Genomic DNA, 27,269 nt, shown 5'->3' with positions numbered 1-27,269 from the left:
CACTCCCGGGAGCTGATGTCAGATGGGGATGTTGGAAGTCAGTGCTTGTCTCTGCAGAGCACAGGATGTGCCCATGGGCTACATGGATCCCCAACCTCACACCTCCCCAGGTCTGGTATCACCTGAAGCTCCAGCAAATCCAGGGAGGCAAAGTGCTGTCTGACCTCTTCCCCAGGAGGGCTTGGGCCCCCAGATTTTGGAGGCTGTAGCCCCCTGTGCCGCCTCCAGCACCTCACAGAAAGGGACCAAGGTAGGGGTTAGCTGCTGTGGGGCAGAGGCATTGGGGGGGTGGCCTTGAGGGTGGCAATGTGGCTGTGTGCAGCTGCTGGGGGTGCAGCCCCATTCCTACTGAGTGCCCCTTGCCACCCTCCAACCCACAGGGCTCCTACCAGAGAAGGAGGCTGGTTTGGGAGAGGTGTTTGTTTCAGTTCCCCACTTACAGGCAGAGACCCTGAGTGTGGGCAGAGAAGCCCCTGTCCCATGCTGACACACCAGTTTTTGGAGAAGCTCCCCAACTCATCACGAGCAGCATGTTTGCAGCACAGGTACCTCACTTTGTTTTCTATCCTTTTTGGTACCCCTTTGGCGCCTTTCCTGGCTTTGGTGGAGTCACTTCTGGTTTACAGCTGGTGTCACATGAAGTCTGAAGCAGGTGCTCTCCTCCTGCCCCACTCCCACCCAGGACTCCCCTGTTACCCCTGCAGCTCCCAGTGTGGCTCCCTGGGTCCCTGCCTGTCCTCAAGGACATGTCCATGTCCAAGCCTAAATTCAAAGCTAACATGCACAGGCTGTTTCTTTATCTGTCGGCCTCTATTTCTTCTTTCCCCTACTTTTTAAAGGAAACTGAATCCAAGGCTGCCATGTAATGATGATGACATTATTGTTAGTAGTTATTTCTATTTCCATAGCTCCAAGAGGTAGAGAACAGTGTCCCACTGGGTTAAATGCAGCACATGCTATAACAAAAAGACAGTCTGAGTGCCAAACAACTTGCAATCTTCTTTTTAATGTAAGGAATGTAAAATTAAGATTACTATAGCAACATCTTGCCCACGTTGAACACAGATAGGATTTGCTGGTCTTTATAAATACCTATGCGTGTGTGTATGTGTATATATATGTAGTGTACATATACAAATCCTAAATATCTCTGGCAACTTTTTCTGTAGTTGAATTTATATTTAATTTCAAGCTCTCTGTATCACAGATCTAATTTGCATCCAGCTTTCCTTCAGCAGCCTTACCTTTTCCTTCAGGCTCTTTTGTGCACACTGCATGCCAGGCTCAAGTGCCCTCTGCCTGGGGAGAGCACTTAGTCCCTGGTTGGGAGCAGGGACAAACCCTGACTGGGAGAGGTAACCCCATCTACTGGGGGTTTCATTTTAAGTGTATACAACCCTGTTAAATCTTATAACTGACTTAACATCTCCAAATTTGCTTCTTTCAATCAGATTTTAGGAAAGTGGGGTGAACTTGAGACATGCAAATCCTTCATTTTTCTTCCCATCTCTCTTCTCTCAAGTTATTAGTTGAACTTTTAATGAAATTTCCTATGAGGTATGAACCGCAGCTCTCATTTCTTCTCCATGACTGAATAAAACCTGGGCCCAGAAATGCCTGAGGGAAGGGCAGAGCACAACCAGGAGTGGGGAGCTGAGGGAAAGGCAGCAGGAGGATGGATGCTCCTACAGCTCAGTGTCACTTAAATTCTCTAGGAAAGCAGCAGAAATTCAAGCACTGTTTTCACCTTGTTGCACAGGTAAGTGGAGTTACTGATAAAGAAGAGTTTTAACATCACCAGATCTGAAGAGAGCTGTCTTTGCTTATGAGCCTACAATCACGGAGGAGGGGAAAACCAGGCACCAAACTGTGCTAAGGAGATCTGAAGGGTACCGCTCTCTGCCAAAGAAAGACGCACTGGAGGGATAACCTCTTATCTCGAGGAGCAGGAGGAATTAACAGCTCGTTTGTAGCAGCTTTAAGGCTGTGGAGTTGAACGTGCGCAGTTGGAGGGCTGGTGGATCCGCTGTTTTGAGACCAGACTGTAATGGAGATCTGAGAACCAAAACTGAAAACGTCTGCTGGCAGGTCTGGATGGAGAAGCTGGAAAGCAGCCTGGAGTTGCCAGCTGCAGATTTCTGGTGCCTATGACTTAGCAGAATCAAATACAAGGAAATAAATCACAGGCAGCTCTGCCTGCAGGGTCTAGAAGGAAAGCAAAGGGGCCGGGATGAGGCGGGTGAGCAACCTCAGTGGGTCTGTGCGGATGGCAGGAGTGGAAAGGTGAAGAATGGCTCTTCAGGGCACAGAGAGGCCCACTTTTAAAGCCCACCCAGGCAAATGCAATAGCTTTTCTTCAGACAGAACTGGTCTATGAGCAGGAATCAATACCCCCCTGCAGAGCCTGTAAAAATGTTGACGGGTATAAGTGAGCAGAGCTGATGCCCAGAGGAGATTTCTGGATGGAGCTATTGAAGAGATGGGCAGGACAGACCAAACACAAGTGATACTTCACACGTACATTGGGTGTTGGTGTGGACCTTACAGTGGCAGGCTGAAGGTACGGGGGCAGCTGAAGATCAGACCAGGCAATGGGGAGTGGGTTGAAGACCCGTGGAAGTTCATGAGCAATGATGTATTCTAGGGCAGAGCAAAGTGACCTTTGCAAGATGGGCACTCAGCTCTTTGCTGCAGGAAAGTTGTTCCTTTGCTGAATTGTCCCTGACCCTGGGCTGACCCATAGGCAGAGGAGACTTTGCCACCTCTTTGCCCAAAGGAAGGAGTAAAGGCAGGCTCCTGGGGGTCCAGCAGGGCAGCAGGGCAGCAGGGCTGGGAAGCAGGCCCAGGAGTAGTCAGCAAGGTCTGTAGGGTTGAACAAGCCATCTCCAAGGCCACTGGTTAAAATACACACCCACTTTCTCATCCTCTTCTCTGGAATGGGCACCCAGCAGGACATGAGTCTGTTCATGATGGAAGCTAACCCTGGGCTTCCTCAGGTAAGAGCAGCTGCTGTGGGCAGTGTGAGCACCAGTACTGCGCACTGGGTAAAGGTTTACGTGGAACCTCAGCCCAGAGACCTGGTTGGTCGCCCCTTGGAAATGCTGCAGAGCTTTGCAGATGTGCTGGAGTGTCCTGTGAAATCAGAGCTTTTGGTGGGGGTACAGCAAGAGAAGGGAATCATTTCCATTTCCCCGAAGGATATGGAGTTTCCCATCTGTGGACTGCACATTGCTGATATGTACCAAAGCAATAGCCTGAGGAAAGGGAATCTTTTCACTGGGGAAAAAACTCTGACTTGGAGTCAACTGACTGCAGCCCCTCTGTTAATTCCTGCCACACTGCCCCTGTGGATGGCTGCACTTCTGCAGGGGCAGGTAGGTACCACACGTCCCTCTTGGCTCCACAGCACTGCTGTACCAGCCACCATCACCATCACCTCTCTGCTTTTTATTACTCTCGACCTCCCTGTTCCCATCAGGTGTTTTAAGCAAGCCTGCCACCAAGGCTGTAATCGGTTCTCATGTCCTCCTATTTATGCTCTCACCCAGCAATTTGCGCAGGGCTGTCGAGCTCTCCACTGGTAATTGACAGGGGAAGGCAATCTGCTTCACGAGAGGAAACATCTCCACGGCTGCTGGATCTGAGCAGGCTATTTCCCATAATGAGGATGAAGTAAAACAGGATCTCGCTAACAGCCGTGGATGTGGCTGAGCCCTCATTACTGCAGGCGCAGAGGTGCTGCTTGGGACATAATTAAGAGCTCAATATTTGGAGTACAATGTGTCACACTGTGTTTCCTACGCCGCTGCCTCATAGCAAGGTGCTTAGTGCCGAGTGCTCCTGAAGTTTGCTCAAGTCAAAATCCAGGCTGCAGGAGGGGCTGCTCAGGGAAAAGGGAAAGCTCCTTGTCTTCTTTCTTAAGACAGTTGTTTCTCTCCTTGCACAGGACAACCATGGGAATTTCAGCCTTATCGTTGAAAAGCAACTGCCAGTGGCAATAGCTTGTGCCAGCCCTGGCTGGAAAAGCAGCTTGGACGTGCTGTGGGCAGAATGTTTGCAGGTGGGTGTGCATCCGAATCCGAATGGGGGCTGGGGAGGCGCGGAATGTGGAGAGGAGAGTCCCCAGAGCATCTCAGCAGTTTCCATCTCGCACTGTGCCCCCTGCACAGTCAGGGGATAAACTTAGGTCCCTTCTCCACACAGAGGTGGTGGTGAATTGGGTAATACCCTGACATTTCCAAAAGTTTGGCCTGATTCCTCCAGCTGATCTCTATCTGGGATTAACCCCAGGCTGGAGGAGGGGAAAGTAAGGGGAGAGAAAGTGAGGTGAGAGAGGCTGCGAGAGCTGCACTGGGAAAACTGAGAGCAACCCAGCCAGCATCCCTGCAGGTGCTGATGTGGGAAACTGTGACAACACTGAGATTTTTGTGTGCACAGCATATTGGGGCAAAAGGGATGGGTTGGAAAGGGAATGGTGAAAGGAGACCTGTAAGGAGCAGGAATGGGTTTGGTTTTGGTTTCTACTGGTAGAAAAAGGGACTGGGAGAAGAATCTCAGTGAGAAAAAGATAAAGTGCTCCTTTCCCCCCCCCCACTTCTTCTCCTGCCATCCCAAGAGGTCTCTGTGGAAGGGAAAAGCCTGCCCCAACCTCCCTTGAGCACACGCATCGTGGGGATGGTGTGAGGAGGATGAGTGGTCCTTCTTCTGCTTGAGTCAAAGGCAGATCTTGAACACAAATGGGGTGGGGGTACTGGTCTGTCATGAACCAGCTTTCCTCTCTTTGCATTGCTTTTATTTGCAGAAGTATCTTACTTGGATACTAAAACACTTAATTCTTCAGGTTTTGTTAGCTATTAAATACATCAATTAAATTCTTTCCTGAGGGTTTTTTTCCCACAACAAACCCCACCAGTTGGATCATTTCCATACCTTTCCTTCAGCCATGATTGTCACCTGGGCAGAGTCCCATGCTACCCCTCAATTGTCATCTGAACATCCTCTCTGAGCAGCCCGCACAGCAACCAGGCTGCCTTTGCTGGGAGCAGGCCCTCTAATTTGGCTTTTGTTTTGGGTGGGATTCAGTTAAGTCACTGAAAAATCTCACAATCTGTCCTAGCACCTTGAGACCTGCAGCAAGACTGGTTCCAGCCTGGCCCACCATGGGATGCTGCCTGATGTAGCTGGTGGTGAGAGCTACCACAAAACGCAGCACATGTCCCCAGGGAGGCAGAGCTGGGTTCAAGGCACTGATGATGCTGCAGGGAAGAGCCTGAGTTTCTTCACACGTATCGGAAGGGCTGGAGTTATTTGCAAGCAGAGACTGTGCAAATCCCATGCATAATTCAGCCGCTGCCATACAAATCATCCCACCAGTAAAAGCCTTTTCAGAAAGTGTGATTTGATCGCAACAAACTTTGACCTAAATGTGCTGCAGCCGACAGCCCTGTATGACAGGTTTTAAACTTTTGCCGTCACTTCCTTCTGAGAGGCAGAGTGAATCTAGGTCAGCCCCCTTCCCTTGCTTGTTTGTAATGAGGCTAATTCTGATTTCATTCATGTTGCATCCTCGAGTTCGAGATGGGGGAAAAAATGGGAGATTTGAAAAGGCAAGTCAGCCTCAAAGTCATTCTTCTTAAATCCCATCTTGGAGCAAAGGAAGTGGTTTGATGTTGCATCCCAAGGCAACATTGATGGTGTCATTTAATATTCAGGGTGCGAAAGGAATACAAAGTTTTCCTTCTTTCCCTTTTTATTTGGCTTGCAGCATTAAGCAGTTGGGCTGAATGAACAGGCCTGTGTCCGCGGCTTTCGCCGCGATTAACAAAAAGGCCCATTCTGGGCGAGCGGGCTGCGCACGCTGCGTCAGGCTGCTGCTCCGGGGACAAAGGGGGAAGTGGCTGAACACGAGGTTATTACTTTGTCTGGAGTTTCTAGGCAAGCATGACGGCATAAATAGAGCCGCTTGTTTGTTGATCTCCTCTGCGATGGCAGCCCAGGGCAAGCTGCTACATTCATCTGTTTATTGCTGAAGCAGCCAGTGCTGTTTTTCCCAGGACTGGGATTCTCTGACGCTGTGCACAGTACAGCTGTGTTGCTTCTGCATAAATAGCTGCACAGTCCAAATGGACGAGAGAAAAGTTTGGGAAAGAGTAACTACTGCTCTGTGTGTTTGGCTAGAGAACTGCAGGTGAATAAAAGTGATTCCCCCTTTGGTAATGGTTTGGAAATAACTGCCCCCTGGCCACATGCTGGATTTAAGGGCAGAATTGAGATAAGGGGAGGGGAAAAGGTGTTTGCCCTTATGTTTATGCTAATAGTCATGATGCATGGCGGGACTAAATGACTTATTTTAGCAGTGTTTGTCAGCTCAGTGAGTCTTAGACTGTGCCAAGGAATGAACCTTCACTGTCTGGGGTCTAGATCAGAATCTTAAACAAATAAAACAGACTGTGCTGGAAAGGCACGTGCTGAAGCTCTCCACTGGCTGAGCAGTGCATCCTTGTGGCATTCAACACCTGTAGGCTGCTGGTATCAATATGGGAGGCAGCAGAGACCTCTATACCCTCACCCAGTCTGTTCAGGGGTGGAAGAAACCTGCTCTGCCCATCACCAGGAGCAACCATGCAGGGGCTAAAGAGTGTGGAAGTAGCCCATGTGGCAAAGGATTTATCAGCCTCATTTCTGCTTCTGCTTATGTGTGTCTCCCAAAGGCCATTGCTAGAGTCAAAATGCCCATGTGTTGAGAAATTTCAACTTTTATTGCCCGTTGTTCTTGCTGGAAATAAACATGAGTACTTGGCTAGGTTGGTGTGGTGGGAGAAGAGGGGTTCAGCTCCATTCAGCATCTTTGCCCCGCGTGTGTGGATCTGGGGAACAGAGCAGGTGTTTGGTGGGACACGGGCAAGGGAGACAACTGAGTGTTGCTGCTTGGGGACCCCTGTGTCAGGAATGACTATAAAATTGCCTTTGCAGCTCACTAGGAGTTATTTTCAGGGAGGAAACCACTAACCTGTCCCATGGTCCTGGTGGTCCCTGTGGTCCTGGTGCCTGCTTTTGCAAGGAGGGAGTTACAGATCAAAGATGGCTTCAGTCTACAACTGAGACAGGCAGCATGGAAGTTGAGGCTTTGATTTTGTATCTCTCTCCTCTCTTTTCATGCCTCCTCCCTCCTTCGAAGTGGGACACCAAGACACCTTCGAATGAGCTCATGTTGGAATTCTGAAATTTCCAACCTGGTATTCCTGATCCAGTGCTAACCAACCTGTTCCAGGGGGTGCCTGGGGGCCACTAATTATTTTGGTAAGCATGAAGAGTTCCCCAGGTCTGGCTAAAGGGAATGGGCATGTCACTGTCACCAAGCATGCTCAGTCAAGACAGCAAGAAAAATTGGCCTTAAATACACCAAATTCAGTATAGAAGTATTTGTAGAGAACAGCCATTATCTTTGTATATTTGACAAAAGTTAATTGTCTCCGTGACAAAATCAGTGTAGTAGTCAGCCTGTCCCTGTATAGGAGGGGAAAAAATTCTTCATTTATAAGCGATTCATTAAGTAGCATTAAAGCTGTCTCGGAAGACAAAATAATCTTTTTAAAGAGGACTCCAGGTAGCGAGAAGGAAGATTAATGCCTCAGCTATTTTTCAATTATGTAAGCTTCCATTTTTTACAGTATACCTGGATTAACTCTTACTGAGCTGTGTGCCCTGGTAGGTAGAGTTGGGAAACAGGAGTGTTTTGTGCCACTGGACACGCTCAGCAAGGGATGAGGGATGCTCTGCACGGGGCTGCTGTGATGGGCATGGCAGGAGGGTGCCAGGCACTGCCCCTCTCAGCCTTGCTGTTAGCAAAGCTATGACATTTTTGCACAAGGAGTGTGCGTTTATGGTGCTTGAATATTTTGCACTGATTACATTCTGCTTGGTCTTCCTGTTTGCATACATGTATGTACTCTCCCTGGTGTAGTTCAGGTACTGAAGTGTTCTCGTTTCTGACCCTAATTTAGGTGCCTTCTCCTGCGATCACGTTCATGATCCTCGCACAATCAAATGATCCTAAATTCTTCTAACACACTGGGGATACTTTTATTTCAATGGGATTTATGTCAGCAGTTCTGGTAAAGTGTAATTAAAAAGGTCTCATTGATACCTCTACCTTCATTTTTTCCCCTTGCCACGGCTTCCTAGAGTGCTCTCCTTGTCTTAATTGGAGCAGTGAAGAGTCCATTTAGCAGGAAGGTGGGAGGAAGCAGCCTGAATATCATTCATCTAAATCACTCCACTGATGAAAACAGTTGCTCACTACATCTATCATAATTTCTTCTAAGTTTCTTACGGGAGATTAGTTGCTCCAACTATGCAGATGCACACACGCCTGGTAGAGCTCTGCAGACCTTCCCATCTAGGGCAGTCACTCCAGGCTGTGCAAAACGACTGCTTTTTGCAAGCATAAACTATCCACAAAAAAAGGCAGCCAGATAAAAAGCCATTTTTATGTTTCTCCAGTTGCATTAGTTTCATGAAACATTACACCCCCTTTACCTCACACTGCTGCGTGAGCAAGGCTTTTTTACGTGTGAGGCCAAAATCTTTTTTGGGCAGCTTCAGTGCTCTTGCCAAGACATTTGTATATAAGGTTCAGTCCTTTGAAGTCACATTCCGGTTCTCCACAGCTGAAACACACCTGAGAGCATCTTAAAAATAGTGCAAAAGCTGCCAGAGAAGGGCAGAGTGAAGGTGAAAGGTGCTGAAAGGACATATCCGTGAGAGCTGACCTCGCTCCTGTCTGCAGGTAGGTCCTGAACACAGAGCAGCTGGAAGTCCATGAACAAAATTATTTGGTTTACACAGAGAAAATATTTGCAAAACCATGCAGAATTCAGTGCAGAGTGTCAAAAGGAGGCCAAAAGAAGCTACATATTAAGCCAAAATGCTGTCTTTAACGATTCAAGAATGCAGGATTTTGATAGTTTTCTTTAAAACTCTCTTTTGTTTTTTTTTTTTCAAAATTGAGTGCTCTCCAGTCATGGGGGAAAGGTAAAAAGACATTTAAAGCAGGTTGGCACAGCAAGGCTCTGAATGCAGATGCAGGGCTGGCTCTGACCCTGGGCCACCAGGCCAGGGCAGACCCTGATGGCTGCTGATCTCAGCTGTGCCTTGCTGCTGCTTGTACTCCGCTGGCAGGGAATGAGCCATCAAAGCCTTTGCGTTTAGCTTTGTTATTGACTCACTCGACCAGGCAGTTGTAAAACCCCCATGAGGGATTGTGCCACAACCTTAATGTTTGCTTGGGCACTTTGACCTGCACACAGAGGGGTGGCTTTGGGCAGAAGCCAGAGGAGGTGGTGCTGGATAGCCTCAGCATGCCCCTGCCCTCTGTCCTGCTCATGGCTGGTGCTGACCACCTGTGCTATGAACACAGGCTGAGAGAGCTGGGGTTGTTCGGCCTGGAGAAGAGAAAGTTCCAGGGACACCTTACAGCACCTTCCAGTCCCTAAAGGGGCTACAAGAGAGCTGGAGAGGGACTTTAGACAAGCGCATGGAGTGATAGAACAAGAGGGAATGGCTTTAAACTGACAGAGGGCGGGTTTAGATTAGATATAAGGAAGAAATTTTTGGCTGTTGAGGATGGTGAGGCCCTGGCACAGGTTGCCCAGAGCAGCTGTGGATGCCCCATCCCTTGAAATGTTCCAGGCCAGGCTGGATGGGGCTCTGAGCAACCTGGTGTTCCTGAAGGTGTCCCTGCCCATGGCACAGGGAATTGGAACTGAGTGATCTTTACAGTCCTCTCCAACACAAACCATTCTATGGTTCTACAGTATCCCTATTTTCTCTTTTCTGATTTTGTTTAATAAACAAAGCTGAGAGCTCATGTGCTTGTGGTATTGCAGCCACAGTCTGACCACAGTACTTTGGTCTCTTCTTGCTCGTGTTGGTGTGGAATAAAGCACAGAAGCTCCAGCCACGGGGCTGGGCTGCAGGACGTGTGTATCCCGATTGAGGGAGCTGGGTATCCCGATTGCGGCAACTGGGTATCCCGACTGAGTGAGCTGGGTATCCTGACTGAGTGAGCTGGGTATCCCGGCTGCGGGAGCTGGGTATCCCGACTCAGTGAGCTGGGTATCCTGACTGAGTGAGCTGGGTATCCCGGCCGAGCGCTGTTTTCCTGCGGCTGAGAAGCGTGCGAGGGGGCTGCTGAAGCTTACATTACTACTGGGGCTTCTGCAGCGCACACGTTAAAATCGGTTGAAAGTATTAAACCGAAAGTGAATGGTCTTATTCTGGCGTGATTGGTTGAAAAAGTCCCTGTGGGGATGGGTTTGCCTGAGTGGTGGCCGGCTGGGAGCGGAGCCGCGGGGCAGTGGGAAGCAACGGCGCCGGGAAAGGCTTCAGCGACTCGAGGTGCGAAACTTCACCTCGTAATCTCTACCTGCCGGCACCTCTGCCCGAGGGCGGGAGCCGGGCGAGGGTCGCGGAGGCCGGAGGGGCGCGGGGGCTGCGGGGCGATGGCTCCGAGCGGGGACCCCCGCCCGCCCCCGCCCGCGCTGCCCGGCGCCGCCGCGCGGTGGCGCCATCGGCCCGGAGAGCGCCTCAGTGCCCCCGCCGCGCACCGGGCACCCCCGCCCGGCCCCCCCCGCTCCGCCCCGGGCAGGGCGGCGGCACCGCCGGGGAGGGGGCGGCGGGCTCGCCCCGGGACGGGCCGGGACGGGGCCCGGGGCGCGGGGCGCGCTCCTCCCCGCGGCGGCCCGGGGGTGAGAGCTGCCGTCGGGGCGGGAGGAGGAGGAGGGGCCCCGGCGGCGGCGGGCAGAGGTGCGCATGGAGCGGCCGGGGAGCAACGGGAGCTGCCCGGGCTGCCGGCTGGAGGGGGGCCCGGCGGCGGGAGCCGCCACCGGCCTGGCGGCCGTGCTTATCTTCACCATCGTGGTGGACGTGCTGGGCAACGCGCTGGTCATCCTCTCCGTACTGCGGAACAAGAAGCTCCGCAACGCCGGTGAGCGCGAGGCGGGCGCGGGGCGGGCGCGAGGGGCGGGCGGAGCGGCCCCGCACCGCGCCCCGGGCTCCGCCGCCCCGGCCCCGCATGGCCCCGCTCCCGGCGGGGCGGGGGGCGGCGGGGGCACAGCCGCAGCCCCGCACCGGGGCGGTGAGGGCATCTCCGCCGGGGAGCCCCGGGTGCGATCTGCCCCGGCCAAGGGCTCCGAGCTGCCGCTGAGCCGGAGCAGTGCCCGCCCGTCGCTTCTCTCGGTGACCGGGCTGCCGCCGGGTTCCCGGCTCACTTTCTGCCCATCCCGTCCTGTCCCGTCCCGCTGCTGCTGCTGCTGCTGCTGTCCTCCGACTTTTCGAAACTTTTGTCCCCCAGAGGCAGCTGCAAACGGAGGAGCCAACTCAGGTAAAACCCACGTCCCTTCAGCCGACCCGCGCTGGGAGGAGCGGGGCAGAGGCGCAGGTGAGGACGACTCCGAGTGCCGCGTCAGGTGCTGAGCAAGAGCGCTCGGGTTTTTAAGTCGAGTCCATTACAACGCTGTACACTTGCTTTTGTGTTCCAGCCTTTCAGTGTTTCAGTATTTTCATCGTAAAGCTGCTATGCTGAAAGCAGAGTGAAGAATTTGCATGTTTTTTCCCCGGGTAATTTGGAAGTCTGCTTTGTAGCCTTATGTATTGACCTCCCTAATGAATTTATCTAGGAAAATTGTTAAGCTGATATTATTAAATATTTTTAAGAAGGATGTATTATTTGAGGCTGTAAATTTCTTTCCTTCAAAGTCTTGTTATTTTAGCAAAGGAATACTACTGGATATCAGTCTTAACAGAGAAGTAATACTGGATATAAGTTGCTCTGTAAGGAGTTTCAAGTAGCCTGTGCAGTGCTGCTTAAATTGTACCATAGAGTATGAGGACTATATCACTGTCTGCTTTTATAGAGAGACATAAAATGACCTTCAGTTTTATAGCTTGTAAAAAAGCTTTAATTAAATATCTCTAGTGTTTATGATGTGCAAGTTACAAGTATTTTGGGGTGCTGATTTGTCAGTGTCTCTTTCAGTCTCCTGTAAATATGCAGTAACTCAACAGAGTTCAGTAAAAGTACCTGATAGATAAAGCTGATGGGACAATTTCACTCCAGTGCCTCTAACATTTGACTGATTTATTAATGATAGAAAGCACAGAAATGGCCATTGGCTTGGGCAGGCACTGGATGCAGTGACCTCAAATAGTGAGTTGCTTTTTAACTGGTACATAAAATGCTGCCCGTAGCACCCACAGTACACAGACAGGCTGTACTGGGTTTATGAGAACTGCAGTATAGCTGGAAAAGGTATTTGCTGTTCTCTTCAGCTTTGCTTTAAAATGTGGGTGCTGTGAGCTTGTAATCAGTGGTTCTGGGGAAGAAAAAGAAGCGCCCTACCCTTGTCCCCAAGATAACGAGCTGTTTATCTGGCTGCAAGCAGATTTGAAACTATTAACTGCTTTTATTACCTTTCAAGTCGTTGATCACTTGAATGCATTTCATGTTTTAAGACTGCCTCCACTGTGAGTTGAGTTAAATCTCCCGTGAAAGTGAAAAAGAACAGCTTTGTGTTGAAGTGATTATGGAGATATTTTCCAGATCTTAGTCCCTGTCAGTAGCCTGTTGTCTGCTGTCTGTACAAGCTGTTGGCATGTAAGAATAAAGTCAACACTGCAAACAGTGCTAACCTTCCTGATTTGAGGGGACATGGCTCTTGTTGCACACAGAACTTGAGTGCAACTAGTGGGGAATTCAGTGTGACAGACTTTGAAGCAGTGGTAGGTCCCAAGACCCATCCTGCTTTGTTCACCTGAGCACTGTTCCTCCTTCAGTCACAGCCTAAACTGGGAATGCCTGTGCTAAATCAAGGGGTTCAGCAGCAGGAGGGTGAGGTGGTCAGGCCAGTGGTGGTGCTCTGAAGTTCAGTAAAGTAAAATGTCTAACCTGCATCTAAGTGTTGTCATCTTGTTTTGCTGAAAAGATCATACGTGCTTAGGGTGTTCAGACAATACTGCATCTCTCTGTGTTGGGAAGTAAGCAGTCTGTCAGGCTCCCTGGACGCAGGACAAAAAGTCGGGGATCTCAGCTTAGTTCATGCTCCTCCTGACATGTGAGCAGCCATGTGAATGAGAGGGGCTCATGTGGAGCCCAGCAGCCAGATTAAAGTCCTTTGGACAAAGAGTTTATCTGCTCATGTGCAAATATACCCTAAGCCAGTTCAATAAATGAAAAGGGCACCTGTGACGGCTGTGTCAGCTCTTGCCAAATCATGGAAGCACCAAGCCCTCCGTTTGTGGAGCAAGCTCACGCAAGCTCATCCAGCTGGAGCTAAAACTTTGTTGTCAGGTTAAGCTGGATTCGGGCTGGGATGTGTAACTGGCACTGCTTCAGTAGCTGTGGTGGGTGATCGCTCTTGTGAGGGTGCGGTTTTTGGTCCATTCCCCTGGACCTTCCTGAAGCATTTGTCACTTGTCACTTCAGCACTGCCCACAGCTACAATGGCACATGCTACAAGAGTGTGACTGCTAGGCAGGATCTCATATCAGTATTTGCCGGGAGCTGAACAAGGGTAAGGAGGTGAGTGGTGCCTGTGGGAAGAGGAAACTGGGATTCACTGAAAGCCTCAGGTGTCCTTTGTGGTAGACAGTTCACATCCAGAGCTGACTGTTCAGCCAGTCATGCTGGAGAACTTCTGGTGTTAGGCTTTCCTACATCTAGCTGCCTGGACAGTTGGAGATATTTGTATGGTCAGAGAGGTTCAAACAAAGCTCCAGGCTTTGGTCTGTGTGTCCACGGTGCGGGACAATGACATGATTGAGGGTGAAGGGTGTGAGGAATAACCGTGCTTCTCTCACAGGAGAGATGTCTGTATATCTTTATGGGAGGGATGAAATTTTTTGGCAGCTGAAAACTTTAACAAACCTGACCATCCTGCTATTGCCCTGGGCACTAGGGGAGTTGGGAAGAACAAGAAGTTGCCTCTAAAACTTTCCAAGAGAAAAGTTTTCTACTTTTCTTACTTTACACTACTTCTCTTTCCATCTGGGAAGGTATAATGTATGTTGATGTGTCCACTGTTGTTACTGGAAGGTGCTCAGAGTGCTGAGCACAGATTAGGACCCAAGTAAGAAACAGTGATATTGAGCCGTTTATAAAGTCGCACGTGCGGGATCAGGACCAGCCAAAGGCTGCTGGCATGGCTGAGTTTACAGCTTTCCATCCTGGCTCTGGCCAGCTTTACAAGTGTGAAAATCAGCTCTAAAACCAGCCAATATTTTTCAATGAGTTAGCCTGCTCCCTAGGCAGAGGCTCTGGCAATACCCTTCTCTAGTTCTTCTGAACTCGCTGCAAACTCAGGCACGCAGCCCAAACATGCATTCCCCGTGGAAACCCACGCCTCCCAGCAGTGCTGCCTGGAGCTTTGTGTGCAGAGAGCAATTTCTGCTGCCTCACAGGCCCTTTTTCTTTTTGGGAACATCATCTCTGGGGATCCAAAACCTCTGTAGGGGCAGGCAGTGCAGGTACAACTCCAATGAGGTCACTGGGCTCAACCGGCTTTTAATCCTCTGGATATACACTATACACGGCTGTTTGCATAGCGTGGGGGATTTTGTCCTTGAACTGTCACCCCAGCCAAAGTTGGGCGTCACACAGAAGTCTGCATGTATTATGTAAACACAGTTACTTTTGTCAGCCAAATGCAAACTCTCAGAAGAAATACTGGATCTGTTTGACAAGCCCTCCAGCCATAAAACTGTGTTGACTAACGGGAGTTGTGTTTCCATCCCTGAGCACTGGCCGCTCCCTGCCCTGCCGGGAGCACGGGCAGGGTGACCAGCCTGCACTTCCCGGGTCAGCCGTTTGCCCTCTGGCAATACTGGCACCGTGCTAAGTTTTTGTTTGCTTGAGCAGGGTTTTCTATTTATTATTCCAAGACCTCTGGAACTTCCTGGCTGGCCTGGGACATGCTTCTGATTTGTTGTTTTTTTTTTTTAAGTCAACGTTAGAAATTTGGGTGAGCTCCTTCACAGGCTCTGAGTGCAGGTTTTCTTACAGATGTGAAGGATGGTTAGCAGATGGTGTTGGGGATCTTCCTAACTCACTTCTCAGAGAATTTTGCTATAGCTGAGATTTAAGTCATCCTCATTTGCAAAGATAAAAAGTAATGCTTATACTTTCTACATCCTCTATATCAGGGTACTTTCACTGTCCTTTTTTAGCATCAAGCCTAATGTATTGATAATTGTTGCTTTTTTCCTGATATACCTATTGCCTCTAGGTTTTTAAAATATCTTTTAGCTTTATTTATAAAATGTGTTGATTTCTAGCTCTAATTTTGTAGTGTATTTTTGATTTGTTGCATACTTAATTTTTAAAAAATTTGGCTCTTAAAAAATTCCTATTTTAAACCACATAATTTCTTTAAAAATATACTGTTGCTTTTCTTGGTGGGAAGGAGGGCTCTACTAAGGCATCTTTAAACATCCTCCAATAAGCATTGTCACACTTACTTATATTTAGGTGTTTTCTCTCAGTTATTTTTGTGTCTGGTTCTTTCTAGTTTTGTGAAACTGACCTTTAGGAGATGTTGTTTTGGACCATGTTCTGTTTCCTTACCTCAAATGTAGTTGAGAACTGTGATTGGTTTTCTTCCAGCTACTGCAGGATTTCCTTGTCCTAGAAAGCTATCTAGTATATGTAGGTGTTGAGATTTTTTTTTTTTTAATTTTTTTTAGGACCACAAACCCTCCAGCATCTGCCACAAGACTGAAATTACATCTCTTCTTGCTGTACTTTGTGGGTAGATGCTTCAGAAGCTGCTCATCTGTTCCACTGATTCACTTGTCTACAGCAAACTCCCACCAGTGCTGCTGATGTACCCAGTCCATGGCCCTCTGAAATTAGGGGGGCCCTGCTGCAGGTGGTTGGGCTTTTGGGGGGGCTCTGCTGAGGGAAACAGGCTGTGTGTTGGTTTAACAGTAGGAGGTTGCTGGCACTACAGGGTCTCCCCTTCCCCACCCGCTGGGTGCTGTGATGCGGAAGGGTGGCACCCAGCACTCCCTTGCCCTTCAGCAGGGATGGGCACCTGTGACATCACAGGGGTGAGCTGCTGACAAATGTCTCTGCTCTTGGGGGGGATAATCCATGCCAGTGGTTGCTTTTAGCTTTGTTACTAACTCACCAACTAGTCGGTGATGAGTTTGCAATATCAAGCTGACTGCCAGTGCTCCTCCCTGTGGCACCAACCATGGGAAAGGTACCTGCAGCATTAGGGCTGCTCTGGAGAATCCTGGCTGGGGCACAGGCTCAGCACAGTGAGGGCATGGGCTGTAGGGCTGGTGCAGAGAAGTTGTTGGAAGTGGTCTCTCGAGGGGGTGTACCTGAGTGCAGCTGGTGGGCTCTGGGAGCAGCAGAGCAGGAGTGCAGGTGGGGATGGATCTGTCCCTCTGCTGCAGCCCCCTGCTCCTGTGGCTCTGCAGGGGGGTGCTGGAGTGGGGCTGCTGGCTGTGGGAGGTGGGAGAAGCGGGAGTGACAGGGGTGAAACTTTTGAGAAAATCAATTTGGATTAAGGTGAGTGTGAACTTTAAGTGTAATAGGAGCGTAAAGTGAAGAACAGTCTTGACCTATCTTTTCCTAGAAGATGTCTTGCACCGTGAGACACAGAGACATGGCATTTGTTTGGGCTGTGTTGGAGCCACAGGCACAGCCCCATGGCCAAGCTGATTAGGAGAGGTCTCTGATGGCATCACCTTCACCTGCTCCTACTTTGGTGAGGGTTCAGGTTGGATTCCCATCCAGGCCCTGGCATATCCCACCTTCCAGCAGTGCTGCTCTGGGCCCCTCCTGGGCTGTGTCCGGAGTGCCAAGGAGGAGGCTCAGCCACTGTCTTGCTCTGAGTGGCGTTTGTGGCCCCATGCTGTGCTGCTCCCATGCTGTGCTCCCAGAGCTCCGGAGGAAGCGGCAGCTCGCTCAGGCATGAGCAGCTCCTAAGTTGGTTTGTAGCGCAGTAGCTTCAGAAATATTTCTAAATTGGTCCTTCATGCAGCTCCGTTTGGGTTCCCAAGGGGATTCCAGCCCATCAACTCTGTGAGGTCAAAGCTACTGGTATTTGGGTTCGCTTTTTTCTTTTCTATTTTTTTTTTTGGGGGGGGGGGGATAAACTCTTTATGTAGATGAGAGTATTTTTAGGAGTGCTGGATCTCAGGAGCCCCTTTGTGAAACTCTGTAACTCCCAGCAGAAATTTTTGCTCCTCCCACTCCCAAACCCCACTTTGGAGCAGGACTTAAACACAGCACTGTAAGTCATGGATGTGTGGTTAGGGAATGGAGTTGAAGCACTGTTAGTCACTCAGTAAGTCAGCAGTGCTCAGCATGCACTTCAGGTGTACCAGTAGTTTGGGAGCCAGATGGTATGTGGTCAAGTGATAAATACATGATTTGAGAGGAATGAATCAGGTTTCCACTAGAAACAGTAATTTTGGCATTTCTGAACTGAAGAATATTTGTCTTTGCAGTGTTTGACAAAAGTTCTGTTACACACGTAGGTCTCTATAAAGTTACCCACAAATTAGTTGAAACAAAAATACTGTTATTAGAAAGATTTATGTCTTGTATCACATAAAGTAACACCCTGCGTCCCCAGAGGGCCACCCTATGGACCTTGCAACAAGAGAGAAAGCCATGTTCAGCACAGTGCTGAGCTCCTGTTCTCCCTTTCTTAATCCCTCCAAGCCCTTTGCCCTTCCCTGTCTCTAGCAAAGGCTTTTCTTCTTTTCAGCCCCAAAGAACATTGCTGCCCCAGGACTTGATGTTCCTGAAAGATTTGGAGAGCCAAGTACTGGCGTAGATAATGGTAAATAATTAATTACCTTGCAGACTGTCCTTCAACACAAGCTGGAACGTGTTTCAGGAAGAGGGAAGGTGGGCATACACGCTCAAAGTAACTGTTCTCTGTGATTAATTAAAAGGCTTAGAAAGACAACTGTCATGTCATGGTCTATAAATAAAATGGAAATTAATTCAGAGATGGGTTTTCTATGCTCTTCCTTTTTTTTTTTTCCCATTTTGTTTGCATTTTGTTGTTTGCATTTTGTTTGCTTTTCTCTCTCTGTGCAGGATGTTTAATTCCTTCCAAGTCTGTCCCACAGCAGCCAGTAGGGGTGGAGGAGAACTGGATAGTTCTTTGGGTTGGTTGTCAAGGAGAAGGCTGTGCCACAGTCCCAGGACAGTCATGTCCCCAGCAGCCCCAGTCTGATGGGACTGCTTTTTCTGGAAGATGTAAAAGGAAACCTGTGGTGTAGCTTTCTCATGTTAACTCTCCTCATTCCTGAAAGCTGGAATGAGGACCAGTGAGTCTCTGTCTTCTGAGACTGTCCCCTTGATGCCTTGTGTTGAGAGACCTCAGATCTTGCTTTGTTGACCAATGCCCAGCATCACCTTCAGGTGTGATGTGGACAAATGCTGCAGTGATTGTAGGGGACTGAGGTCCAGCAGCCCAGAGTCCCAGCTGCCCTGAATCCCTGCTTGTCCTTTGGCATGGATGCAATGCTTGTGGGCCTGGGGCAGGAGGATGCACAGAGGGTAAGGGAGGAGGGGGATAAGTGGGAGTGCTAATGGAGTGGTGATGGGATGTACCAAGCACAGCAAAAGCAACCAAGGGCAGGCAGTGGGATGCTCAGACTGACCGAGCTGCACCTCTTCCCCATCCTGAGGGGAAAGGTGGGGAGAGCTGGAAGCTCTGTCTGTTTCAGACATTCATGTTTTGCAGAAAGGGTAGATGGGCTCAAGAGACCCTGGTGTTTTCTGGGAGTGAACCCCAGCCCTGTAGTACTGAGCAGGTACACAACCTGCCCCGTGGGCTTTATGAGCCATAACTTAAATGGAGCTTAATATATTTCATCTTACTCTTGGTCTGTTGTCTGGCCTTCAGATCTCAGCTGTGAGTTTTATTTCTGCAGATATTGCAATAGAAAATACATCAAATTGAATCTTAATGGGATGGGTGAAATCCACAGGAGAGTTACATTTGGATGCATTAGGAAATGGAGCCCTGGCCTGTGCTGCCCCAGGGAATGCTGCCTGACAGCCAGGTGGGAGGGAGCAGCCCCCACAATGTGCCCACAGCTGCCTGCATGAGCCAGGATGGGGGTACAGGGCTCCTCTGGTGGTTTTAGCTTTGTCCTACTTGTGAGGCGATTCAGAAGGAGCGATTTAGGAAAAGATGTTCTCCAGGCCGTCCAGGATTTTCCAGTGATTTGTGCAGACTAACTAACTTTCTCTCCTGTGTGCTGCAGGGTGAGGAGAGACCTGTGACCAGTGAGATGGTCACTGCAGCTTAAGCTGTCCCTGGACTTGTATACAAACATGGTATAGGAGGGTTTGTGCAGTGAACAGCAGGTAGAGAAGATAAGAGGGAGTAGAAGATTGGAGTCCTGGTCCCTGGCAATGGATTTGGGCTCTGCTTTTAGGGTAGAACTACTGGAGACTGGGAGATGATGATCTGTGCTCAGGGCTGGCTCTTCTGCACCCACCCAATCCATCTACTTGTCGCCTGCTTGCATCTGCTGGCCAGTTTCAATGGCAAGAGCCATCAAGATCTCACTGTCCCACTTCTTTGGCCCTCAGTCCCATCTGCAGGCTGCTGAAACGCCTCTGCCCAGCTGTTTTAGTGGTTTACATTGGCCCTCCCAATGCATTTGTCAGCACTTGGCTTTGGGGCTTCTGTGGGCTGATGGAGGGTCCCTGGCTCATAGGAGAGCAGGGTCAGGATCAGCAGGAAGGATCCAGGCTTGCCTGTGTGCTGGTGGGGGAAGAGCTGATGGGAACTGTGTTTTTAAGGCACATTGATGGAGGAGGGAAGGTTTGGGGATGTCAGGGGAGGTGTGTGAGGCTCCTGCTCGTGACCCTGAGGGAACAGTGAGACAGGGATGGCAGCGTGGTGGTACTTCCCTTGTGCTGCTGTCGGTTTTTCTTGGCTGGTTTCTAGGAAAATGGATTATACCACATTTAAAATATTCACTACTGGACTTAATAATATTTCAAAAATAACTTAAATGTATTTCTTTCAGAAATGGTATTCCATGGAAATCCTTTCTGTTTATCTGCTGGCGTTGCCAAGCACGTCCTCCGAAGCCAACATCCACGCAAAGCATTGCTTTTTTAAACAGAATGGGAGAACAACAGCCTGTGTCATTAGCCTGGCCCCGTGCTGTCTGAGGACAAGGGCTGTGCGTTGTGTCATTCCCTACCTGCAGTTTTTCCCTGAAGTTGTCTGGGCCATATCTCTGTGTTGGCACTGCCAGAGGCGCCCTGGGGAGCAGAGCCAGGGCTGAATGGCTGGGCAGTCTTCCTCTGCTACTGCACCTTTGCCAGCTGAGTTTGTTCTTCAGCCTCTGTACCTATAGAGACAGTTCCTCAATCTCTACATGTCAAGATCCTCCCTCCTCTGGAACTTGCTGAACACTGTCTCAGTTGTGGAGTACTGGGAAGGTGGTGGAGATCTCTCAACACTGGCCTGATGTCTTCTCTGCAGAGCTGACGTGAGCCAGCCCAAATAACAGTAAACCCCAGCCCCTGTGACTGATTGCCCAGGCAAGTGAAGTAGCCCAGCCTTACAGCACCCCCAGGACAGGCCTGTGGCTTCTCTGTGTGTTCAGGGAGGAGGTCAGAGCTGAAATTCAGGAAGAGTTTGGCCAACGGCACCATGAAGATGTGGGCATAATGGTGCATTAGCTTTACCTCAAGTGTAGGAAACACCCTTTCCAGTTCCTGGTACAGAGATTGAAAGCAAGGCATGACAAAATAGAGTATTTCTGGAAGAGGCTTCCAGTAGCATTTGGAGTAGTCTGGAGTTGCCAAAGTTAGTATTTCTGCTTTTCTCTCAAGCTCCCCTCTTACCTCCACTCTTCTGACTCCTGGTGGAAGGCAGATCATGCTCACACTGGCAGTATCTGTTAACATCTGACTGAAAATATCTGTCTTTTCTGAGTTTGGCACCATTAGCTTATTTACAAATGGTCAGTATGGTCTCAGCACCTCAATAAAAAGCAGCAGCAAAGATCATAAAATCACAGAATGGTTCAGATTGGAAGGGATGTTTAAAGGTCATCTGGTCCAACCCTCCTTCACAGAGCAGGGACATCCACAACTAGATCAGGTCACTCAGAGCCCTGACTGATCTGGCCTTGAGTGTTGCAGGAATGGGGCACCTACCACCTCTGGGCAACCATGCCAGTGGCTCACCATCCTCATTGTAAAAAACTTTTTCCTAATATTTAATCTAAATCTACTGTCTTTTAGTTTCAAACCATTACCCCTTGGTCCTAGTGCAACAGCCCTTGCTAAAAAGTCTGTCCCCATCTTTCTTATAGACCTCTTTAGTCTGTAAGGTCTCCCTGGAACCTTCTCCAGACTGAACATGCCCAATTTTCTTAGCCTTTCCTCCATAGGAGAGGCATCCCAAAATGAAGATGACTTGAAGAGTTAGCTGTCCTCTGCTTTCCATAACTGGTTCTGCCTCTTTTCTTTCTGGCCTTTCCAAAAATATTGGCAGCATCTCTGTAGTTTTAGTGCTTTGCATGGAGAAATTAAGCTAGAATGAAGTATACTGGTGCCTTTATGTAGAAGTACATGTTGTCAATGCAGAGATTGTCTCTTGGCTTTTTCAAGGGAAGACTAAAAATGAAAAAAATACTTTCTATTGTACCTAAGATGTGAGCATTAAGTCAGTGGTGAGCTCATCCTTTATGGCTTGTGTCTTAAACAGTCTTTCTACTAATCAAAACTGATTAGTCAAAATTAATTGGACTAAGTGGAAAGCTTGCTGACAAAACACTTTAAGAGTAGGTGTAGCTGATAGGCACCAAAATGGTCAGACATTACAGTATGGATTGCAAACTTTGCCTCTGCCGTGCTCATCTGTGGGAGTTTCTGTAGGGAAGACAGAAGTGTGGTGCGAGGACTTGCAGAAAAACACAGGTGTGATGGGAGAAGGAGGAGCATGTGTGATGGAAACAGGGTAGATACGTCTGGTGGGAGGCTGTTGAGCAAATCCCTGTCTTGGAACAGTTCTGTCTGCTGAGAGAGCAGTCAGAGCAAGGAGGAGCAGCAGGAGTCACGGCTCTGCTGTCCTCGACAAGGTACAAGTTTGCAGCTCCTGCAGATGAACCACTTGCACTCCTTGCTGAGATATATTGGGGCCCAGAGCAGTTTGACAAACCCAGCCTGCTGGAAGGTGCCCGACTTCCAGTCTCTTCTCACCTAGGTTAGGAGGATTGAACATCTTGGCAACATGTACTGGTCTTTTGGTCCTTCAGGGGTAGAAATAGAGAATGGTTTGTTTTGGAAGGGATTTTAAAGATCATCTCATTCCAACCCCACTGGCACTGGCGTTATCCTCATAGGAAAACAGAATTTGTAAGGCAATGCACTCTTGTTCCTGACAGATGCTGATGAGCCAGTTCCTAATGACCCAAGACCTTGCCGGGGACTCCAGAGGGCCCAGTTTTCAGGAGAACAGCTGCAGTGAACACAACATTCCCTGCCTGGTCTAGACTTGCATGGAAAGGTGAGGCAATGCTGTCTGCCACCACCTTGCTCCAAGTCCTGTCAAAAAGCAAGTCAGGACAGAGAAGCTGGGAACTGACTTGAGGGAAAACCTAGGTGGGAAAACCAGGGTTTCCATGCAAGGCAGTGAGGAAGTAGAACTGACTTGCCTAATTAAGACAATAGACTAATTAGCTAATGAGAAAAGTCTTTTCAGTGTGGATGTACCATTGGAAGCCATTAATTAAGAGTCTTGCTAAATCCCAGACTAGGCAAAGCCTTTGATAATAGTGTGCAAGAGCAAGAAATAGCCAGCACTGTGGCCCTTAGCACACACACAGCCTTCTCTGCCTTCTCCATGGAGTCTTTAAAATAATAAATTTGCTTTGGAATAAATTATACAGATATGGAAACAGCAGTGGGGAAGCAACAAACAGGGCTTACAAGGAGCTAGACTGTTTCAGTCTTGCTGTGGCAGCATCTGTTCTTCCTTACTGGTATTTTGACTCTAGTTCTCTCATTTGTTATTTCCTTTTTGAGACAAATTTCTCCCAGGAGAGGCTGTTTTTCTTCTGATTGATCGTTAGTGTTACAAAACCAGTTGCTGCTGCTGGGCTGTTCCCATTGCTTTGATTGGACCAGTCTTTTACAGTTTCCTCTTACCTTTACAAGTGATTCTTTTAATTATTTGTAACAAATGTGTAAAGATACCAATTTCCTCCCATGTGGAATGAAGACAAATGATCAAACTCTGACACCTTTTTCCTGGAATGTGATCCTGGTTTGTAATCAACTCTTCTATTTTTCTCTTCCCTGTTTTTAAATGAGTTTCAGTTCCTGGTTATCAATAAAACTGTCTATGGCCTGGCCTGCAAGAGAACTTGAGAGGGACTTTTTACAGGGGGTGTAGGGACAGGACAAGGGAGAAGGGCTTCATGCTGACAGAAGGCTGGTTTAGATGAGATACTAAGAAGAAATTCTTCACTATGAGGGTGATGAGGCACTGGCACAGGTTGCCCAGAGAAGCTGTGGATGCCCCATCCCTGGAACTGTTCAAGGCCAGTTTGGACTTGGCTTGGAACAGCCTGGTCTGGTGGAAGATGTCCTTGCCTGGGGAGTTGTTGTGTCGAGCCCTTGGCTACAAGCTTTCCTTATCTGGGCTAAAATTCTCCCAAAACTGGAATGGGAGGATACAGCATGTCAAAGAAGAGGAAGTGCTGAGCAGCCCTTTGTTGAGTTTAGATTTCTGCCCTGGAAATGTAAGACAAATTCATTCTAAAATAGAAGGCCAAATGGTTATTCTGCACCATGTTGTGCTAGAAAAGCACTTATTTTTCTAAAGACGAAGAGACAGAGAAGCCAATTCCTGCAAAGCATTCATTTTATGTTTGTCCTTTCACACACCCTTGCTTCTCTGATTCTGCTGAGACTGATCTTTCACCGGGGAAGTGAGGAAGGTTAGGGAAAGGTGAAGTGTGGGGGGCATCTAAATGCACTTGGTTGTGGACTGCAGGACGAGGATGCCAGCACAGGCAGGCACCTGGCAGTGTGTTGCACTTCTTCAGAAACCAGTGACCCTTTTTTTTCTGAGGGATCTGTTTTAACTCCTGGACTTCCTGAAAGCAGGGTTCTCAGTGTGTGCTGAATCCTTTTAAAATCCTTTTTAAACTGGGTTGGATTCGAATTGGCAGCCCTCTAAATACTGTCAGTAGCTGGTGGTACACCTATATTTGTAGTGGCATCCTGGCTGCAGTGCCCTAGCTCTGAGCTGCCACACCAACAGGGACTGCAGGGCTTGGCACCTCCCTGTTGGGAACAAAGGCATTGAACACAGCGTATGTTGTGTCTGTGTGTAGGGTATTGAGCGCCTGTCCTGTTCTCCCACTGTGCTGAGTGTTCCTTGGGGGCAGGAGAGTGGCAGAAAACAGAGTGAATTCAGGAGAGAGAATGACTCCAGTCATCCTAGAGCTCAAAGTAGAATTGGAAAAGACCTCCAAGATCATTGAGTCCAACCATTAACTTAACACTGCCAGGTCCACCATTAATCCTGTCCCTAAGTGTCACATCTACACATTTTTTTAACATTTCCACCAGTTTCACTGCCCTTCTTTGGATGCAAATCACCTGAACATTACTTAAACAAGTGCTTGAACAACTCTGCTCTAATAGGAAGATAGGTATTTTGCAATCATGCTAAAACGATACTGTATAAAAGTCTTCTAATTTTGGACCTTTTGTCCTGACTGGTGCCAGCTTTAAAGAAGGTGAGGTCTCTGCTGAAGTGGCCTTGAAGTGGCACAGGAATAGAACAGGGGAAGCTGTTGTGGAAGTTCCCTGCAGTGGTAGTAAAAGGACAGTCTGAAATGTCCTTCAGTGGCAAAAGGGATGAAAGTAGCTTTGGCTTGGATACAGCCCCTTTCTTATGCCCCCGCCTGTGATCTCTGTGGCTGTGTAGGTGTCAAAAATGGTTTCCAATTTCCTGTTGTGGAGGGTGTGAGTGGTTAGGAAGCTCTTGTGCTGGCTTTCTGGGCAGCTGTGAGCAAACCCCAATGCTATTGATATCCCTGCCACAAAACTGGGCCTGGTAATGTTTATTCTTGTCTTTCACCCTTGTGAAAGGAAGACGGAAGATGTGATTTCTTTAGGATGATGACGAGCTGGGGTCTTTAACAAGAGCCTCCTTCCCAGGGGACTGCTGCCATACCAATACACTTCAGACAGACAATGTGCTGCTTTCTCTGTCCTAGGCAAGGAGATTTTTAGAGCTGTGCTACCCGGAAGAAGCTGTGTTTGTGTCCATCTGTCCTGGTTTCAGCTAAGATGGAGTTAATTTTCTTCCTAGTAGCTGGTACAGTGCTGAGCTTTGGATTTAGGATGAGAATAGTGTTGATAACACACTGATGTTTTAGTTGTTGCTAAGCTTGAGTTAGTGTTTACACTAACTCAAGGACTTTTCAGCTTCTCATGCTGCCCTGCCAGCAAGGGGGGCATAAGAAGCTGGAAGGGGACACAGCCAGGACAGCTGACCCCAACTGACCAAAGGGATATTCCAGACTATATGGTATCATGCTCAGTCTATAAATTATGGGGAAAGCTGGCCAGGGGCTGCTGCTTATGGACTGGCTGGGTATACGTTGTCAGGTGGTGAGCAATTGCATTGTGAATCACTTGTTTTGCATATCCTAATTCTATTATTATTATTACTTCCCTTCCATTTTTGTGGTATTAAACTGTCTTTTTCTCAACACACAAATTTTACCTTTCCTTCCGCCCTTCACTCTCCCCTTCCACTGGAGGGAGAAGGAAATTAGTGAGCAGCTGTGTGGTGTTTAGTTACTTGCTGAGGTAAACCATGACACCATCCCATCATCTGGTTTACTTTATTTCTGTCGGAAGTGCCCAGTTTGCATTTTAAGAGCTATATCAGGGATATTGCTTCTTCCTTGTGAGTAGTGCTGGTGGTAGGATGTGAAGCCTATAGATCACTCGCCTGTGGAGCTATAGTTTCCCCTCACATTGTATAAGTTTCTTTGTCTCATTCCTTCTCCCTTCATATAAAATTATTTTAGTTTTTAAGTGCATTTCCAAGCTGTGTAAAGCTACTGACATTCACAAACACTCAACCTCCACCACCAAGAGCACAATTCTTCTGCATTTTCTATCAAAAAGTTTATTATAACTCATAATTCCAGTAACACCTAAGTTTCCAAATGTTTATGGGTTGATTAAATATATTAAAGTCTGAAGTCAGAGGGTAGATGTCTGCTAATGCATCAGACCTGCTTCTTATGCCTCTTGTACTTCCCTGCCTTCCTCACAATCCTGCTGTATTAATTTCTTCAGGGACTAACAGTGTCTGCCTGTAATTGTGTTGGGAGTATCTTGAGAAGTAAGAAGCCAGATAAAATTCAAAGCAGGAAAAGGCAATCTTCATATGGATTTTGAAAGTGCTGTAAGATTATGCATTAAAGAGATCAAGAACCTCTGCTTTTACCCTTTCCCTTCTGTCTGAGTAGTAAATGACCTGCGTTAAAACAGCAGAGCAACAAAACACAGGTAGTTGTAAGCAGCAAAAAGACAGAAATAGAGCAAGAGGAGTCCAAAATTAGTTTGTGAAGCAGCTTGGTGCCTTCTCACTTAAGATCTGTTTCTGAATCATTGTGCAGAGACCTAACCCTTTGCCCATGTGAATGGATTTATATAGGGTTTAAAGCTAAAGGGTGAGATCAGGACTGGTGTTTGGGTTTGCCTGCCATGAGTCTTCATCACACTGCCCCCTCTCCTGTGACACTCCCATGGAAGTGGGCCAAGACAGTTTCACTCTGGGAAGCAATGTAAAGCCAATGAGCTGGATTTCACGGCATGGAAAATATTTGCTCTCTTCTGCCAGTCTTCTCCTTCCTTAATCTCTGAATATCTCCATGCATAATCTCATCTGTAATTACAGCTGCACTGGAACCTGAGAGTGATACCTATTAATCAATTACTTAATATTTATTTATTCATATAACTTTCATTGTCTTTCATCTGTGTTGAAAACCAGATTTTTATTTTCAGTTGTTCAAAGTCAAGTATTTACAAAACACACACGCAAAACCAACCCTGTTGGCACAGGCACTCATACACCAACATGAGTGAATCGTGTCCCTTTGTCATCTTACCAAAAGTTGCAACTTCTAAAGAAAGGTAAATTGTTTTATCAGTGATTCTGGCAGCTCAGGCA

At 48.3% G+C, this 27,269-nt stretch overlaps 1 protein-coding gene across 6 annotated transcripts in view; it reads left to right on the top strand.

Annotated features, from left to right (window-relative positions):
• The first annotated feature begins 10,729 nt into the window (after positions 1-10,729).
• GPR50 (G protein-coupled receptor 50) overlaps positions 10,730-27,269 on the top strand; it is a 42,647-nt gene continuing 26,107 nt past the window's right edge. For 2 of the 6 annotated variants that reach the window (XM_069015426.1, XM_069015424.1), the window contains exons 1-2: positions 10,730-10,987; positions 11,354-11,440. In XM_069015426.1, coding sequence (XP_068871527.1) covers positions 10,813-10,987; positions 11,354-11,440 — 262 coding nt within the window. In that variant the 5' untranslated portion in view covers positions 10,730-10,812. Of the gene's footprint in view, positions 10,988-11,353; positions 11,441-22,495; positions 22,569-27,269 lie in introns of those variants that run through there. The other 4 variants (XM_069015429.1, XM_069015425.1, XM_069015427.1 and 1 more) reach the window with 3 other exon arrangements.

Source organism: Aphelocoma coerulescens, chromosome 4A (genome assembly GCF_041296385.1).
Source record: "Aphelocoma coerulescens isolate FSJ_1873_10779 chromosome 4A, UR_Acoe_1.0, whole genome shotgun sequence".
Classification (NCBI taxonomy): Eukaryota; Metazoa; Chordata; class Aves; order Passeriformes; family Corvidae; genus Aphelocoma; species Aphelocoma coerulescens.
The sequence above is the reverse complement of the archived record's forward strand: the minus strand, read 5'-3'. Positions and strand labels throughout refer to the sequence as shown.